This window comes from Pseudorca crassidens, chromosome 12 (genome assembly GCF_039906515.1).
Source record: "Pseudorca crassidens isolate mPseCra1 chromosome 12, mPseCra1.hap1, whole genome shotgun sequence".
NCBI lineage: Eukaryota > Metazoa > Chordata > Mammalia > Artiodactyla > Delphinidae > Pseudorca > Pseudorca crassidens.
The window spans coordinates 63,927,188-63,944,920 of NC_090307.1; the positions used below are offsets into that span (position 1 = coordinate 63,927,188).

General features: G+C 40.4%; 2 protein-coding genes across 21 annotated transcripts in view; one reads left to right on the forward strand and one right to left on the reverse strand.

The window, feature by feature from the left end:
* Nucleotides 1–17,733, forward strand: part of PRELID3A (PRELI domain containing 3A) — a 111,775-nt gene that overhangs the window by 89,047 nt on the left and 4,995 nt on the right. The window contains exon 7 of one of the 14 annotated variants that reach the window (XM_067699773.1): nucleotides 10,812–11,370. The exons of 7 other annotated variants lie outside the window; for them this stretch is intronic. In XM_067699773.1, the coding sequence (XP_067555874.1) occupies nucleotides 10,812–11,064 (253 nt within the window). In that variant the 3' untranslated portion in view covers nucleotides 11,065–11,370. Of the gene's footprint in view, nucleotides 1–6,847; nucleotides 7,372–10,811; nucleotides 11,373–17,733 lie in introns of those variants that run through there. 6 more of the 14 variants (XM_067699775.1, XM_067699772.1, XM_067699791.1 and 3 more) reach the window with 6 other exon arrangements.
* Nucleotides 1–17,733, reverse strand: part of SPIRE1 (spire type actin nucleation factor 1) — a 206,563-nt gene that overhangs the window by 14,755 nt on the left and 174,075 nt on the right. For all 7 annotated transcript variants that reach the window (XM_067699770.1, XM_067699767.1, XM_067699769.1 and 4 more), the window contains 2 exons: nucleotides 13,567–13,739; nucleotides 4,049–4,136 (listed from right to left, as the gene is read on the reverse strand). In XM_067699770.1, the coding sequence (XP_067555871.1) occupies nucleotides 4,049–4,136; nucleotides 13,567–13,739 (261 nt within the window). The remainder of the gene's footprint in view (nucleotides 1–4,048; nucleotides 4,137–13,566; nucleotides 13,740–17,733) is intronic.

Consider the following 17,733-nt stretch of genomic DNA (forward strand, 5'->3'; position numbering starts at 1 on the left):
TGCTCCTCTGCCTAGGAATATTTGGGGACAGGGTTTAAAAGGAGAATGTCTCAGGGTCTGATTCACATTTTGGAAACATAAGGAGGACAACAGAAATCATTTCTGCTGTCAGAGCTTTACTTCTGTTATTGATTTCTAATCAATTGGTAGCCACCCCAGCTCACTTTTGGTTACTCTCTGCATGGAATATCTTTTTCTATCCTTTCACTTTCCATCTGTTTATGTCTTTGCATCTCAAGGAGTCTCTTGTATACAGCATGTAGTTGGATCATGTATTTATCCATTCTGCAAATATCTGTCTTTTGATTAGAGAGTTTAATCCGTTTACATTGAAAGTAATTACTGGTAAGAAGGGACTTATTTTTGTCATTGTGCTATTTGTTTTCTATATGCCTTATAGCATTTCGTCCCTCATTTTCTGCATTCCTGTCCTGTTTTGTGTTTAGTTGATTTTTTTTTTTTTGCGGTACCCGGGCCTCTCACTGTTGTGGCCTCTCCCGCTGCAGAGCACAGGCTCCGGGCGCGCAGGCTCAGCAGCCATGGCTCACGGGCCCAGCCGCTCCGCGGCATGTGGGATCCTCCCAGACCAGGGCACGAACCCGTGTCCCCTGCATCGGCAGGCGGACTCTCAACCACTGTGCCACCAGGGAAGCCCTAGTTGATTTTTTATAGTGAAATATTTAAATTCCTTTCTCATTTACTTTTTGTTTATATCCTATAGCTATTTTCTTTGTTGTTACCATAGGGATTATATTTAAGATCCTAATTTTATAACACTATAATTTGGATTAATACCTGCTTAACTTCAGTAACACAGAAAACCTTTGCTCTTATACAGCTCTGTCCCCATCCCTTTCAGTTCATGGTGTCACAGAATTACATCTTTATATATTGTCTGCCCCCAAACAGACTAATAATTCTTTTAAATGCTTAAGTCTCTCAAATTATACAGAAAACAAGATTTGGAATTACAAACCAAAGTTACAGTAAAACTAGCTTCTGTACTAATAGTTCTTTTTTTCTTTAAATGTATTAGTTTGTTAAGTCATGCAGAAAACAAAAAGTACAATTACAAACCATTGTTATAATAATATTAGCTTTCATAATTGCCTATCTATTTATCTTTATTGAGATCTTTATTTCTCTATATGGCTTTGAGTTACTGTCTAGTGTCCTATCATTTCACCCTACAGGACTCTGTTGAGCATTTCTTGAAAGGAAGGTCTAATGGTCTTGAGTTCCCTCAGCTTTTGTTTATATGAGAATGTCTTGATTTCTCCCTCACTCTTGAAGGACAGTTTTGCCAGATATAGGATTCTCAGTTAATGACTTTTTTCTTTTAGCACTTAGAATATAGTGGCCCAGGGTCTACTGGCCTCCAAAGTTTCTGATGAGAAGTCTGCTGAAAATCTTACTGAGATCCCTTGTGTGTGATGACACTCTTCTCTCTTGCTGCTTTCCAGATTGTCTTTTGAAATTTTGAATATACAGGTTTCCCCCACTATCTGAAAGAGTATTCCTATGAATCCTTTCATAAACTGAAATGGTATAAAGCAAAGAAGCAAATACCTTAGGACACATCTTGCTAACGAATGCACAAAATAAATCAAGGTAAAGCACAGATGCTCACAGACACAGTTCAAAGTTATGGTGGCCTGATGCAAAGGCTGAACACTTTTTTTTTTTTTAAGAAAACTGGGCTGGAGATTTAAATTTATTTATTTTATTTATTTTTATTTTTGGCTGCATTGGGTCTTCGTTGCTGCACGCAGGCTTTCTCTAGTTGCGGTGAGCAGGGGCTACTCTTGGTTATGGTGTGCAGGCTTCTCACTGCAGTGGCTTCTCTTGTTGCGGAGCATGGGCTCTAGGCACATGAGCTTCAGTAGTTGTGGCACGCGGGCTCTAGAGTGCAGGCTCAGCAGTTGTGGCTCATGGGCTTATTTGCTCTGCAGCATGTGGGATCTTCCTGGACCAGGGCTTGAAGCTGTGTCCCCTGCATTGGCAGGTGGATTCTTAACCACTGTGCCACCAGGAAAGCCCTGAACACTAGTTTTGCTTTTCAGCTTTTTTTTTTGTAAAAGCAAAAATCCTCTGCTGATTTCTTTCAGTTAGTGAAAACAGGTATCAATGTAGGTCTTTTGTAAAAGTGAAGGGACATAAGGTGAACTTTTGAAAAGCAGGGGATACCTGTAATGTGTCTTGGTGTGGGTCTCTTGACTTCACCTCAGTTGAGCTTCTTGGATATTTATATTCATGTCTTTCATCAAACTTAGGAAGTTTTAGTCATTATTTCTGCAAATATTCTGCCCCTTTCTTTCTCTTTTGCTCCTGGGACTCCCACAACGCGTATGTTGGTCCACTTGATGGTGTTCCACAGGTCCCTTAGTCTCTGCTTTTTTCAGTCTTTTTTCTTTCTGATCTTCAGTCTTGATAATTTCTACTTGCTAATTCTTTCTTTTGCCTACTCAAATCTGTCTTTGAATGCCTCTAGTGAATTTTTCATATCAGTTATTGTACTTTTCAGCCCCAGAATTTCTTTTTTGTTTCTTTCTAGGTTTTCTCTCTATTGATATTTCCATTTTGTTCACACATTGTTTTTTTCAACTTTCTTCACATTGTCCTTTATTTCTTTGAGCATCTTTAGAATTGTTGTTTTAATGTCTTTGTCTAGTATATCTGTCATCAGGTCTTTTTCTGGGACCTGTTTCTGTTATCTTGTTCTTCTGAATGAGCCATATCTTCCTGTTTCTTTATATGCCTTTTGATTTTTTGTTGAACACTGAACATTTGAATTTATCAATGTGGTAACTCTGGAAGTCAGATTTTCCCCTTCCCCAGGGTTTTGTTATTTTTGTTTATTGTTTTTCTTACTGTTGAAGGCTGATCTCTGAAGATAGCCTGAGGTGTAAACTTAACATTTCCTCAGGTCTTTTATGAGCCATTCCCTGGGCAATCATAGTCACTTTCTAATCCTCCCATATGCATATGCCGTTGTTTTTGAATGTTCTAGGCTTTTCACTCTCAAAAGGGGAAACATGAAAAATGAAGGGGTGGGGGAAAGGCACCAGCCCTTTAAATCCCCTGGAGATGACTTCAGCTAGAGGGGAGGGGGTGAAGCTAGCAACAGGGCAACAATGGCTGCCTGCCTCTTTGCACTTTTGAAATCAGAAGCAGTAATCAGCAATCAGAGGACAGATCCCCAATACCTGGAGGACAGGGTCCTTCTTGTCCACCCTGGCTCCTGCAAGCTGCTCTAAGAACAGCACATAGCTGCCTGTCATGGGGCTGGGGGTGGGGGGGATGAGTAGCTGCCACTGTGCTATGAGCTGAAATCTACTGAAGTTAACCCTGGAAGTTTTAGGCATTCAACAGACTCCAGAGTTCCAAAAATAATTACATCAGACAGATTCTACCACTGCAATTATTGTCTAGGTGGAAAGACAAATTCTGGTGCCTCCTACTCTGCCATCTTCCCAGAATCCTCCCCTTTAATATATAATTTTTAATCCTTTATATTGATCTTATAAATGAAAAGATTACCAATAGTATTTTTAAAAATCACTTAACTTTAGATTCTGTATTGCCTGAAGAGTTATAAAGGTGTTTTTACTATCTACAAATGTACGTGGGTAAGGATTTGTGTGTGTGTATGTGTGTGTGTGTGTGTGTGTGTGTGTGTGTGCAGGGGAGATGATAACAAGTGTGATTATTCAGAGCTTCTGGTTTAAATTTAGATAAGGAGGTTATTAATCTAAAATATACATACAGACAGTTGACCTATTCCCTACAACTATTATCTGTAAGCCCAAAGGTGACTGATTTGTTATAAGGTGAGAATCTGAGACCCAACTGCCCGTTTAGCCCTATGTTATGATGTCATTCTAGGAAAATAACAACATTTCTCTTCCTAACTAGTGAAATTCCAGGGTTAGTTCTTTAATTAACTAGTTACCCCAAATGACAACAAGGCACTTTGGGATTCCCTTTTTTAGGTCAAGTATGTTTTTTAAGGCATCTGACACTAGTTCTTTGTACTACAAATACTCACTCTTCCTTGTGGACACAGCCTCCAGAAAGGGAGCTTCAAGGAATGAGGAAGGTGCACTGCTGCTGGCTGACCTGGGCAGAGTTTCTTCCTGAGAAAGGCACAGGCAGACACGAGAGAGAGAGAGAGAGAGAGAGAGAGAGAGAGAGAGAGAGATCTCATGCTAATTAATAATGTTCACTCATAAATATTTAACATGAGGCACAAAATTTTAATGTCAAAGGTTCAAGGCAAGTTGGAGACAAGCTAGAAGGGATCTAAAATTAGACATGTCTGGGTTGTGCCCTGGCTTTGTCCCTCATTAGAGTGATGTGACACTGAGCAAGTTTCTTATCTTAGTTTCATAATTTCCATAGGTCACTACAAGGACAGATCTGAGAACACATTTAAAATGCTTACCACATTACCTAGCACACAAGAAATGGTGATTAATATTATCATTAGTGGAGTATTAAACACACTTATAAAAGTAATAGACTTGGAACCCCACAAGGGTAGATGTGGTGTATCGTGTTCATCGTTGTTACCTAGTACGAAATCCATCACTTACTAAGTAATGAATAAGTATTTGTTGAATGAATGAAAACAAATATTTCATGAAATGTCATATGAATCTAGAAAAATGTCTGCATTGTGCCAAATAAAGTTTAAATTCCTATTACCAGTGAGAAGAGACCTTCTTAATTTGTTTTACACTATACCAAAATAAAGTATAATATTTATTCATGAAAAATTTACTATTTACTATGTGACAGGGGATATACATTAACTAGAAGACAACTTATTTCCATAATATGTATAGAAAACTGATATTTTTAAATATACAAGAAAGTTAGGTTAATATATGACTATGACTATGTGAAACAAATAGTGAAAATTCTCTCTGACCTACTTAGTTAAGGTGACTTTAAGCATTAGCCATTCACTAAAAACTGGCTTTACCTAAAACCTACTGCTGAAAGCATTAGTTTTGAACACACCTCACTACAAAGGATCTGGCCAAGGAACAAGAGAAGAAGAAAGCCTTGTAAACCGCAAAGTCCAAACAAAGCCAGTCTGAGCAGCAACCTCCGCATTCTTGATACTCAACACCAAGAACAAGTCAGGCAACGTAAGCAAAGACCCACTCCAGACACGCTGGAGGTCACACAAGTCTCTAGAAAAGCCAGCAAGAACTAGCATAATCCCCTTCTGCTTATGGAAGGTCAAAAAGGAAATAAAAGCTAAGAGTATCTCATAGGAAAAGAAAAACAGAGTCATACCAGGACTTTCCAGTAGTTATGAGGTGGGAGCTAGAAACAAACAGCAGAAACCATCCCCAATGCACATATTTCAGCCAACCTTCCCTAGAATCATTTTTACAGCCTAATTTCACGTAAGTCTGAGACATGTCCATGCCTTGCACCCCACTACTTACTAGTCTGAAATCCCCGCTCTGAGAACAGCCAAGAGCCTGTCCTGGGCAGGCAGGGCCATTGCAGGGACGGGGTGTGGCTCAGGGCCTCTTGGGATTTGCTCCCAGAAACTGTGGTTGGTCCTCTGGCCCTGCACGCCCACCTCAGGCAGCTGCACCCACTTTCAGACTACTTGAAAACTAATCCTACCATTAAAAAAATAAACTCAAACTGGATTAAAGACCTAAATGCAGAGGAAAACATAGGCAGAACAGTCTTTGACATAAATCATAGCAGTATTTTTTTGGATCCGTCTCTTAAAACAGGAAATAAAAGCAAAAATAAACAAATGGGACCTAATTAAACTTAAACTTCCTTTTGCACATCAAAGGAAACCACTGACAAAATGAAAAGACAACCTACTAAAGGGGAGAAAATATTTGCAAATGGTATGACTGATAAGGGGTTAATATCCAACATATATAAACAGTTCATACTATTAAACATAAAAAAAAAATTAAAAAATGGGCAGAAGAACTGAACATTTTTCCAAACAGGAAATGCAGGTGGCCAACAGGCACATGAAAAGTGCTCAACAGTGCTAATCATCAGGGAAATGCAAATCAAAACCACAATGAGCTATCACCTCACACCTGTCATTTTGATGTCAGAATCACTATCATCAAAAAACAAAAAAAAAAACCCCACAAATAACAAATACTGGAGAGGACGTGGAGAAAAGGGAACCCTGGTACACTACTGACAAGAATGTAAATTGGTCTAGCCACTGTGAAAAACAGTATGGTGATTTCTCAATAAACTAAAAATAAAACTACCATATAACCCAGAAATTCCACTCCTGGGTATGTATCTGAAAAAAACAAAAACACTAATTCAGAAAGATACATGGACCCCAATGTTCACAGCAGTATTATTTACAGTAGCCAAGATATGGAAGCAACCTAACTGTCCACCAACAGATGAGTGGCTAAAGAAGATGTGGTATATATATATATATATATATATACACATACACACGCACACAAACAACACATATACATACAATGGAATATTACTCAGCCATGGAAAAGAATAAAATTATGCCATTTGCAGCAACATGGATGGATTTGGAGGGTACTGTGCTGAGTGAAATAAGTCAGAGAAAGGCAAATACTATATAATCTCAATTATATGTGGGATCTAAAAAATATGACAAACTAGTGAATATAACAAAAAAGAAGCAAACTCACAGATATAGAGAACAAACTAGTGATTACCAGTGGTGAGGGGCAGTGGGGGAGGGGCAATAGAGGGGTAGGGGATTAAGAGGTACAAACTACTATGTATAAAATAAGCTACAAGGGCTTCCCTGGTGGCGCAGTGGTTAAGAATCCGCCTGCCAATGCAGGGGACTCGGGTTCAGGCCCTCGTCCAGGAAGATCCCACATGCCATGGAGCAACGAAGCCCGTGTGCCACAACTACTGAGCCTGCATGCCACAACTACTGAAGCCTGCACACCTAGAGCCTGTGCTCCGCAACGAGAAGCCACCACAATGAGAAGCCTGCGCAACGCAATGAAGAGTAGTAGCCCCTGCTCGCCGCAACTAGAGAAAGCCCGCGCAACAATGAAGACCCAATGCAGCCAAATAAATAAATATAATTTAAAAATAAAATAAAATAAGCTACAAGTATATATTGTACAACACGGGGAATATAGCCAATATTTTTTAATGAGTATAAATGGAGGATAACCTTTAAAAATTGTCAATTACTGTATTTTACACCTGTAACATATAAAATTATACATCAACTATATATATAAAGTATTTACTTCATAGAAAGAAAGAAAGGAAGAAAGAAAGAAAACTAATCTTCACCAGGATTAGTTCCTGCCCCAGAGGAGTCACGGAGACACCCAGAAAGGAACCGGGGAGCGTGTGGTGTCCCTGTCATGTCCACTCCCGTTGACTAAACACTTTCTGCCTGGCTGAGGTGTTTCAATGGGTCTCTGACATCTCTTAACATTAGTCTTTTCTACAGCCTGGTCTGGTTTCTGAAATTTGCTTATTGTCTGCGTATTGTCTGATCCAAGTTACTAGTCTCTGACACTAAGTTAGGCCTTTTCTAGTTCTTGACACTAAGTTAGGCCTTTTCTAGTTCTTGACACTAAGTTAGGCCTTTTCTAGTTCTATGTCCTGACCAGTGACTCTTAATCAGGTCCTGGATGCAATGAGGTCACTGTCAGAAGTCCCGCAGCTTTGCTCCCGGGGTGGCACTGTCACTGAAGGCTGCCAGAATCGTCTCAGATGCCAGCCTGACACCTAACTCACCTAACAGGAAGGTAAATCTCCTTCTTCCTGAAAAGAATCCCAGTGAAGGCACAGATACAGCTCCTTTGCTTAGTTTTCCTACTGAAAGCTTTGATATAGCTCCAATCAAAGCTTATCTTGACTTTTAAAACGTTACCTGGGACAGGCTAGCAGAGGTTATTAAAGATAAGCAAGAAACACTGAGGTTTAGAGTTTTAGGAAGAGAGAAAAAAATGATGGAAAAAGATCTGGTGTTGGGAGGTCTGGTTTAGCAGGGATTCTGCTACTGAAAAGTTGTCTGACTTTCTAAAGTTGGTCTCTATCTCTACTAGAGGCTCAGTTTTCTCACTGAAAAGTAATGACGTTGAACAAGATTTCTAAGCCCCTTTCCAGTTTAAGTTATTTTAAATTCAAGCATTCTCATATACTACTAGTTGAAATACTACAAAATTTATGAGATATGAAGATTTTGGAGTTAGACTTGGGTTTCAAATCCGTCTCTATAATTTACTCTTTAACAATCTTAGTTCAAAGACAACACCTTTCTGTGTGTCTTGTTTCCTTATCTTTTATATAAGGATCGTAGCTACTTCTAGGGTCTGATCAATTTATAATACCTAAAGTATAACATAGAGTTGGCTCAATAAAAAGCAGATATTAGAGCTTTCTTTAAGGACCCTGGCAATACGTATCAAAAGCTATAAATATGTACATTCTTTCACCTAGCAAACATTCTTCTAGAAATATCCTGAAAAATAATTCAAAGCAAAAATGTATCATAAGGATGTTAACAATATTATTGTTATTTATAACAACAGAAAACTGGTAACAGCTTAAATGTTCAAAAACAGGGGACTGGTTAAATATAATATGGCAAATTATTATGATAGAATACCACACAGATATTTGGCATCATGTTGAAAAAGGATTAATCAGATGGGAAAATGCTCATAATATTTTGTTAAGTAAAAAGCATGGGTTAGTTCCAGTTCTGGCAAAATGGCAGATTAGATAACCTATTCCTACGGCCTCAAGCAGGGTATAAAGTCTCTGGGTCACTACCAATAGCCCAGTTTCACAACTAGAAACTTTTAAGGACATCAATTCAAGCTTGTAGTTAATGCTGATTATTTAACTATTATAATTTAAATGCACAAAGCTGCTGGGTAAATCTAAGAGAAAAAAAAAATCCCTTTACTGGTTCTGCAACTGGAGGTCTCACTTGACAGAAAGGAAGAAAATGCATTTCCTTGAAGGAACAAAGGACGCACAGCATTAAGAAGACTGAGGGCAAGTCATCTCTCATGGCTCTGAACAGGATTAAGGAGTTTTTCTTTCTACATAAAGCAGCTGAGTTTATGTTGATAAAGTAAATAATCCATTAATATCCATTTCATAAGAATATCTGACTTATAATAATATATTGACTCTTTACAGGGAAATTCACTACTCAATGGGGAATATTTAGACAGGAACCTGCTCTTTGTGATAATCTGGGCCCAACTTTAAGTTAACCTCAAAGACAGCAAGGGGCAACAGGAACTTTCTGGTGCACAATGCAGTCAAATGAAATATGTCTGCAGAGGTGAGCAGAGCTGCTACCCTGGAATGGTGGCAGTTACCTCTTAGTATGAAGTCTCTGTGGAAGAGAAAATTGAATGAGATCATGTACGAACGAGTTCACCATACAGTCGGTATTCTGGTGGCTGGAAGGGTTTTTTTGGTCTGTTTTTATTTTTGGTTTTGGCCGTGCTGCATGCCTTGTAGGATCTTAGTTCCCCAACCAGGGATTGAACCCAGGCCCTCAGCAGTGAGAGCCTGCAGTCCTAACCACTGGACCACCAGAGAATTCCCCTGGAAGGTATTTCTTAAACCTGAGGGAAAAACCTCCGGTGGAGAGACTGCAAGGCCAGCAGGAGACGTGTGATCGTGCACAGAAGCACTTACTCCAGGAGTGAGTACGGTGCCCCGTCCACAGAGGGACGAGCTCAGTGTCAGGCGTGCTGGGACTTCCTAGGGGACATTTCCTCTGAGAATGGAAAAGGCATGAAGATGGGGAGGTGGCGGGGTAGGGAGTGGAGAGCAGGGCCTAGGCCCGCCTCCATTTCTAGCTGACCCGCCTTGTACTTCTACAGCTTTGATGTGAAGGAAAAGTTTTGGTCCTTAAAAAAAAATTTTGGAAGCCACTCAGTAAATGGGAGGGAAGGAGGAAAAATGGGGAAGTGGTAATAAAATTGAGGGGATGGAAGAAAAGAGTAAGACCAGCCTTTTCTGAGCTTCTTCTTTATTTGGCCCCCACTGTCCTCCCACTACAGGCCTGAGTATTAGTCTTTGTTCCTGTGCAACCTCCACCAGGAATGCTTTAGGCAAGTCAGAGAGGCAGGGTCAGTCCACTCCTCCGCCCCCAGGGGAAGTCCAGGCCAGTAGGGGAGAAACAGGAGACCGGCTGTGACCTGGCCTGGCACGTGCCACAAACAGCAGAAGCCCTCTGCCCACTGCTCTCCTCGCCTGACTCCTCAGCCCAGGTCCTCCCTCTCCCTGAGGCTTCTCCAGCCCCTGGCCCCCTGGTGGCATCACACACAGGTGGCTCAAAAGGTGCCTGGCAGGCCGCGAGCACTCACCAAACACGTGTAATGACTCAGTGTATGCTTCTTATTTCCCATTTGGATTATGAGCAAGGGGACAAAGCCTATCGCACTGCTGTCCCTTTACTGCTTACTGAAGGCATTTGGTAAATATTTAAATGGAAAAAATGGAGAGGCATTGGAAAAAAAAGAAGTTGGAGAAAAGGAAAAATAGGAGAAGAGTTGAAGAAAAAAGTGTGAAAAAACATTATTATAAAATGTGAATGAAGACACTGTGCAATGTGATGTGGGATAGATCTGTCTTAGTATCTGTGGCCATTTTTATAAGTGAGCAAATAGGACCAGAGATAAATCAATCTTGGCTTAGGAATTCCCTGACATCAGGAATCCATTAAGGTGGCGAAAAGAACACCCATCCATCAACTTAGAGAAGGCAGGACTCCTCAGCCTCTTTTCCGCTTTCATATTTATGGGCAGGACTGCCACATTCTGGAGCTGCAGGAGACCTCAGATGGAGGACACGGTGGAGGCTGACACAAAGGGACCTGTCTTCGTGTCCTGTCCACAAAGCAGAGCCAGAGCCCACGGCATGTTCCTCACTAACTCACACTGTAAGGAAACCCGGCTTGAGTTTCAAGGTGCTTCGTTCATGTCTATAGAAACATCAGATAATTGTCAGGCTTTTACAAGAGACATTTTTCTGAGTTGGCTTCAACCAGTCGGTAGATAATCTTAAAGAGGCTAAGGATAAGAAAGCTTTTTAGGATGAACACACCTAATCTACCACAATTAAATTAAAGCTGAGTTTCATCAAAAGAAACCCTACGGAGCCTCAGAGAGGGCACCAAAAAACAAAACAAAACAAAAAACCTCTACTGAAACTGATTATTCACAAAGCCCAAGTTTGAAATATAGCTGTTTAAAATTAAAGGCTTCTGCTCATCTGTGTTTTCTAAATTTTAAAGTTTGAACATATTTAGAAGTTTAAAAATTCTATATTCAGGGCTTCTCTGGTGGCACAGTGGTTGAGAGTCTGCCTGCCGATGCAGGGGACGCAGGTTCGTGCCCCGGTCTGGGAAGATCCCACATGCCACGGAGTGGCTGGGCCCGTGAGCCATGGCCGCTGAGCCTGTGCGTCCGGAGCCTGTGCTCTGCAACAGGAGAGGCCACAGCAGTGAGAGGCTCGCGTACCGCAAAAAAAATCTATATTCAGAAGTTCAAAAAAAAAAAAGGAATGTAAGGCATTCTCACATTCAGCATCTTTGCCCTGCCCCTCCTTAGTACTTTAGAGCATCAGCTGTAAGGGAAGAGGACAGAGGGGCGTGCTTGCTCCACTCCTGGCCCAGGACCATTCCCTCTGTTCCAGAAATCAGAGATCCCCACCTTACTCCCAATCATGGGAGCCATGACTGCCCAGGCCTGGACCAGCAGCCAAAGACCAGGCTCAACACGTCTCAGCACTGTATTTCACACTCCCTTTCTAACTAATGGGCAGGCACGCAAACGCAGCCTCGCTCTGATTAAGAGAATTGTGTCTAGCAAATCATCTCAAGATTTGGATTTAGGGCATCAGCACAATATTTTCACAAAGAGGAAAACTAAGACAACTGCAGAGGCCGCCCACTGCCCTCCTCATGGCCTGGGCATTCTAGCTCAGGGCAGTGAAGGACAAAGAAAGGACAGGAAGGGGGTCCTGGACACGGGATGGCGTGCTCGCTGCACCAGACACAGGTGCTCCCAGCAGACTCTGCAAGGGCGGCACTGGTGTCAGCACCGTCCAGCTTGGTCACCTCCAGCCACACGTGAGAACTCAATGAACTGAGTTTTAAATTTATTTAATATAATTTGCATTTCAGTTATCACAGTTCTAGTGGCTAACCACTAGATCTTCTTTTCATTTAAACTGTTGTTCTCACAGGTTAGCATGAATTTCTTTAAATATGTGAGTGTCTGCTGGGGATCAGGACCTGGGAATATAAGGTGAATTCCGCACCTTCCCTCCTGGGAGCTCGCACTTGGTGAGAGAGAGAAAAAAATAGATAATTATATTACAAAGGGTCAAGTGCTCTAACACAACAGACGGATCAGAGGGTTATTATGGAATCGGAGAGGAGCTGGGTGTAGGCTGCACGCAGATGCACAGAGCGGAGCAACAGGGAGTGAGCAGGAAAGAACAAGGGACCCAGTGGGGCTGAAGGGTAAACTGAGGCAGAGTGATGTTGCAGGCACCAGATGGCGCAGGCTCTGACGCAGCTTCTTCAGGGACAGGAGCTTAGTCCTGTAAGTGGCAGGAAGCCTTCAAAAGGTTTCAAAGACAAAGACCCTAGTGGTATTTGCAAGATGGAATCAGGGAAGCTAGGAAGAAGGAAGATAAGATATGACTGATGAGACAGCGCATGCACTGAATTGGGCAGTAATAAGAATACTTCTTTACTATTCTTGAAGTTTGAAAAACATTTAGTGGCAAAATTGTTATTACTGATATTGCTGGATAAGGTGTGGAGACCGGTGAGGGCGTTATGAGAGAATAACCCCTCAAGTTCTAACTTGGATGAATGAGGAGAGAATGGAGCCAGCAACCGAGACAGCAGACAGGAGACTAGAAGCCTGCTGTGTGTGGCGTGGTTTGGCAGGGGGCGGGGAAATCATTTCATTTTATATAAGCTGACTTTGAGGGTCAGGTAGTGGAGACATACAATAGTGACACTGCGGACAGAGGCCTGCAGAGATCTGGGAGCACCCACGTCAGGAACAGGAAGGATCCGCAGGGCATGGGCACAGTGTTGGGGGACTTGTCTTTTGGTGTTACTATTACATAAAGAAGAAGCTTCAGTATGGGTGTGTGTGTGTGTGTGTGTGTGTGTGTGTGTGTTCTAGAGAGGGAAGAATCTATGAAGATGTTTTTCTTTTTCCTTCCCCAAAACAAAGGGAAACATATTTAAGAAAATATAGGTTTGAAAATTACTGACTTATTTTAACCCCACTGTAATCTAAGACTACGTATGTATGTCACAAGTTATTCTATAAACTACAGCCACTATATTGGCCTTTATTAAATAACAGTAAGTAATCCACTGTTTCATTTCCTGCTAAATGAATGAATTTTAAACCTAACTTTAATTGACTGAAAAATGGGAAGAGATTAAGTAACAGCTGGAGCAACACGAGGACCGGTCGGAGGGCGCTCACTTCCTGACCCCGAATCGGGACATGGGGGGCCGTGGGGACTCACCTCCGAGTCAGAGCTGTCCAGCTCGGCCAGAGTTGGGGCTTTGAGGAGTTTCTTCCGCTGCACAGGCACCTGCTGTACGGCACTTGCCCCATTTTCTTTTGATTGTGACGTTAAACCTCCATTCACCATCGATGATTCCAGGACATTCTTTGGAGATTCAGGGGTAGCTACCTCTGGTAAAACAAAGGTGAAAGCTTACCTTTTCTTGAGCACAGAAAGGTAGTCAGTGAACCAAACACACTGTTCCAAGTACCTGCACTTGGAATCACACCCGAGGTGATACGGCATTTCTACGTCATGCAAATACAACACAGAGGCTAGACACAGTAACACCTATGCATATACAACACTTGCGTTGACATTAACTGTCAGATTCAAATAAAGGAAACCTTTAAATGAAAAATTATATATTCACATTTGTAGATAAAAATTTAGAGCTAGAAGAAATACTACAGATAACTGACTCAAACTTCTCTATTTTCCAGAGGCCCAGAGAGGCTAACTTTCCTTTTAGCCTCTAAAGAGCTAGTGATCTACAGATCAGAGTGATGGCATGCACATATGGCTGTAAGATCTGAAAGTGGTTTGATTTTAAAGTAAAAACAGCTAATAATCTATATGCATATGAACATGAACACAAAGACTCTGAGATACATTTCCTCTGATAAAGCTGATTTTGATTATACAAAGTTCAAATCTGGATGGGAAGGCAGTGAAAGAAATGTGGCAGCACAGAGCACAGAGCATGGAGTACAGAGTACAGACTACAGAACACAGAGCATACAGTATGGAGTACAGTGAACAGAGTACAAAATAAGAGTATGTAGCACAACAGGTAAACTTTAGAGTATATAGTTAAGATGCAGATGGTCTGGATTCGAAGTCTAGCTCTAGTTGTTTGACCTTGAGCAAGTTACTTAAACTTTCATTCCTCAACTGTAAAATGGGGCTAACAACAGAAATGGGCTTGTTGTGAGGATTAAATAAGTTAACAACTGCATATAAAATACTTTAGTGTGTAATAAAGGCAGTGCACAGTAAATGTTAGCAATTATTAACACTGACTTTTATCTCCATTTGTAAGTGAGTGAACCAAGGCTAAGGATGATTCAGCCAGTCACACAGCCAGCGCGGCACAGCTGACACTGGAATCCTTGTCGGTACTGATTCTAAAAGGCCACCTTTTTTTGTAGTGGAGCCTGTAATCTTCCAATGCAAGTGGAACTAATTTTCTTCAGTATTTCAATAACTAATAATTTTAATAACTAACTACTAAATTAGAGTATTTAAAAGTGAGAAAAAGCAGTCCCTGCATGATTTAACTCACAGACCAGCCCATAACCTGGTTTTTGCCCATGGAGCAGTCTGTGAAACTCCCATGGTTGGGGGTAAAGGGTATGCTGGGCACTGAAAAATCAGGATTAATGCTTGTTTGTGGGGGGTGGGGGGAAGCATTGTACCTGAAGTAACTATAAAATACAAGAATGTTCTATTTATAGTAGCTCCCCCCAACATGTAATAGTTTTATGCTTGAAGTGGAAGAGGTGGATTTCCAGATAACATTCAGAATGTAAGTATGTTCTAGTACAGCTTTCCTTGACATTATTTAAAAGAATTATGTGAGTTATTTATTATAAATGATGTATATCTAACTTAATATTCACAATTTCTGCATAGTTTTAGATATCAAGAAGGCCAGAACTAGAACTGCCCTTGTGAACTACAAGGGTTTGAGTGAGCAAGAAAGGAATGAGGAAAGGAAAAAAGGAAGAAGACAGACTTGTCATAAATCATTTATCATTTTACATAAAATGTTTAACAGAAAACTTGACAACAAATGTGTTGACAACACATGAGTTAATTTTGTTACTACCTCTCCAGGTATTAAGTAGCTAGAACAAATATATGATTGGGGGATGGGGTGTGCTGAAGGGACAAAAGGGCAAAAGCAGCAAGTTTTTACAAAATTACAAAGGTTAAAATCTTTAAATAAACCTTTCATAAGGTGTAGAAAGCAGTAGGCTGCCACACTTACAAGCGTAATTTAAAAGTCTTCCAGAGAGCAAAGGAGGAAATGATTGGGCTAATTGATTAATTCCTATTCAAGAAAAAAGGTAATGTTTAAATATGGTCTTGAAGTATCTTTTGAAAAATCGTATTCTATAGCACACACTTTTTACACACTTCCTCCAGAGGTTCATGCAGTAGCGGCAGCCAGTCTTCCAAGAAAAAGCACACATATCTCCCACTGGTCCAACTATCCACACCCAACTGAGGCTCTGCCTGGAGACACAGTGAGCTTCTCCAGGCAGGTCTCACAGGTCCAAGCCAGAGTTTCCTTAAGGGTGAAGTCACCAGTGGTGTGTGGAGGAACATTAACACAGTTTTAATGGTTATATATTTAATGTTTCAGAAAAAATACAATTACTATATCAGATACATGATTTTATGGATGTTTTTGCTTAAGAAAATTTTAAAAGTCATTTATGGTAGATTTAAAAAGTTTGCACAGTACTGGTGGCACTTAAGTCTGGTAAAATCATGAGGGTGAGATCTGCACTGAAGTTTAGGGAACACTGTTAAGTGACAGTGGCTGCCATGAGCTAAGTTCATTCTCAATGCAAGGGATCTGAGAAATTACCCAATAGCTCTCTAATTGCCTGAAGACTTTGCTGAGGTTGGTAACTGTACTTGAGCTCACTGACTCAAACTACTGAAATAAACACCTAGTATTCAATTCAAAGCTTTCGGATAAATGGAATTAATAGAAGAATATGTTATGTCCCAGTCAGGCTTCAGGATGATCTCCGTATGTAAGACTAAATATTGTGTGTGATTTTATCTAATACTGCATATTTGTAAAAGCCCCAGTTGAACACACTTTTAAGAGATATTTTTAAGTAGTTTGATTACTTATACTTTTCTGTTCAAATGAATGAATCCTCATTATCACTTCAGTGTATCTGATGAGAAAACCAAACCCTTGGGTAAGACTTTAGACTTCTTCTATATAAGACAGAATTTCTGGTGATATTTATAAGTAAACAAACTATTTAAGATGCTACACAGAGCTTTAGAAGTCACATGCCTCAGGTTCAGAATCTAAAACACACAACCATGATATTAAATACCTTATGTAATAACTTCTATTATTACACAGTGTAATAATTATGTCTGTTAGATACACCCAGGCTGCTGCCTTATTTAGTTGGAGGAAATATGGCTGAAATAAAGATTGTATATTTAATATTTGCATCAGAAAAATAAATTATACTTACCTTAATTAATGTTGACTGGATTAACATTTTCCACTAAGAATTAATATTTCTAAAACATACCTGAGCAGCAGAACATACTTCAATGTGTCCTATTCTACACTTACGTGCATTACCTACACTACACGTTTAAATATTTACTCCTTAGTTAGCTAATTTCCCAACTTAGACAAGAAATGCATCCCGATCTTTGCATTTAGGTTAGAAGAATAGATCAGTCTTTTCCATTTATAATTTGGGACATTTAAATTGGTTAGTCAAAATGACACAATGAAAACACAAGAAATCGAGAATGAAGTGTGTGGAAATTGCAAAGTACACTAAGGTACAAAATAAATTATGGCAAATGATAAGCAGTGAAAGCAAATCAAAAATTTTTGTTGCTCCTTTATTTCGAGAAGCTCAGCACCAAGAGCTTTCTTCCCAACACAAGAACCCATCATATAACCTATAAGACACGAACACACCTACATACATGTGTGTGGGCATGCACGCCATCCAGGTCAGCCACCTGTGCCTACTTCACGGGAGACAGCAGCCAGTGTGCTTAGGCAGCGGCCACTCCCAGAGAGCCCGCCAGGGAGGAATATCTTTAGTAGATATTTAGAAGAGATGGATCTTAGTATGTGTTGCCAACTTTTGGAGATTAGCAGTAACACACATGTTCTCAAACATTTCTGAGTTTATTTTCCAGACCAAGCTTTTTTTTTTTTTACAAAGTTACTCTGCAAATCGTTGATAAAATAAAAATTGTCAAATGGATAAAGAAAATAGAAAAAGCTCCTCAGTGGTCAGTCAGAAGTAGTAAGTGAAGACTATAACATATTTATCTGAGTTTCTTGAAAGTGCAAATATTAGTCATGCCTAAGAGAACTACAAATATACATAGAAA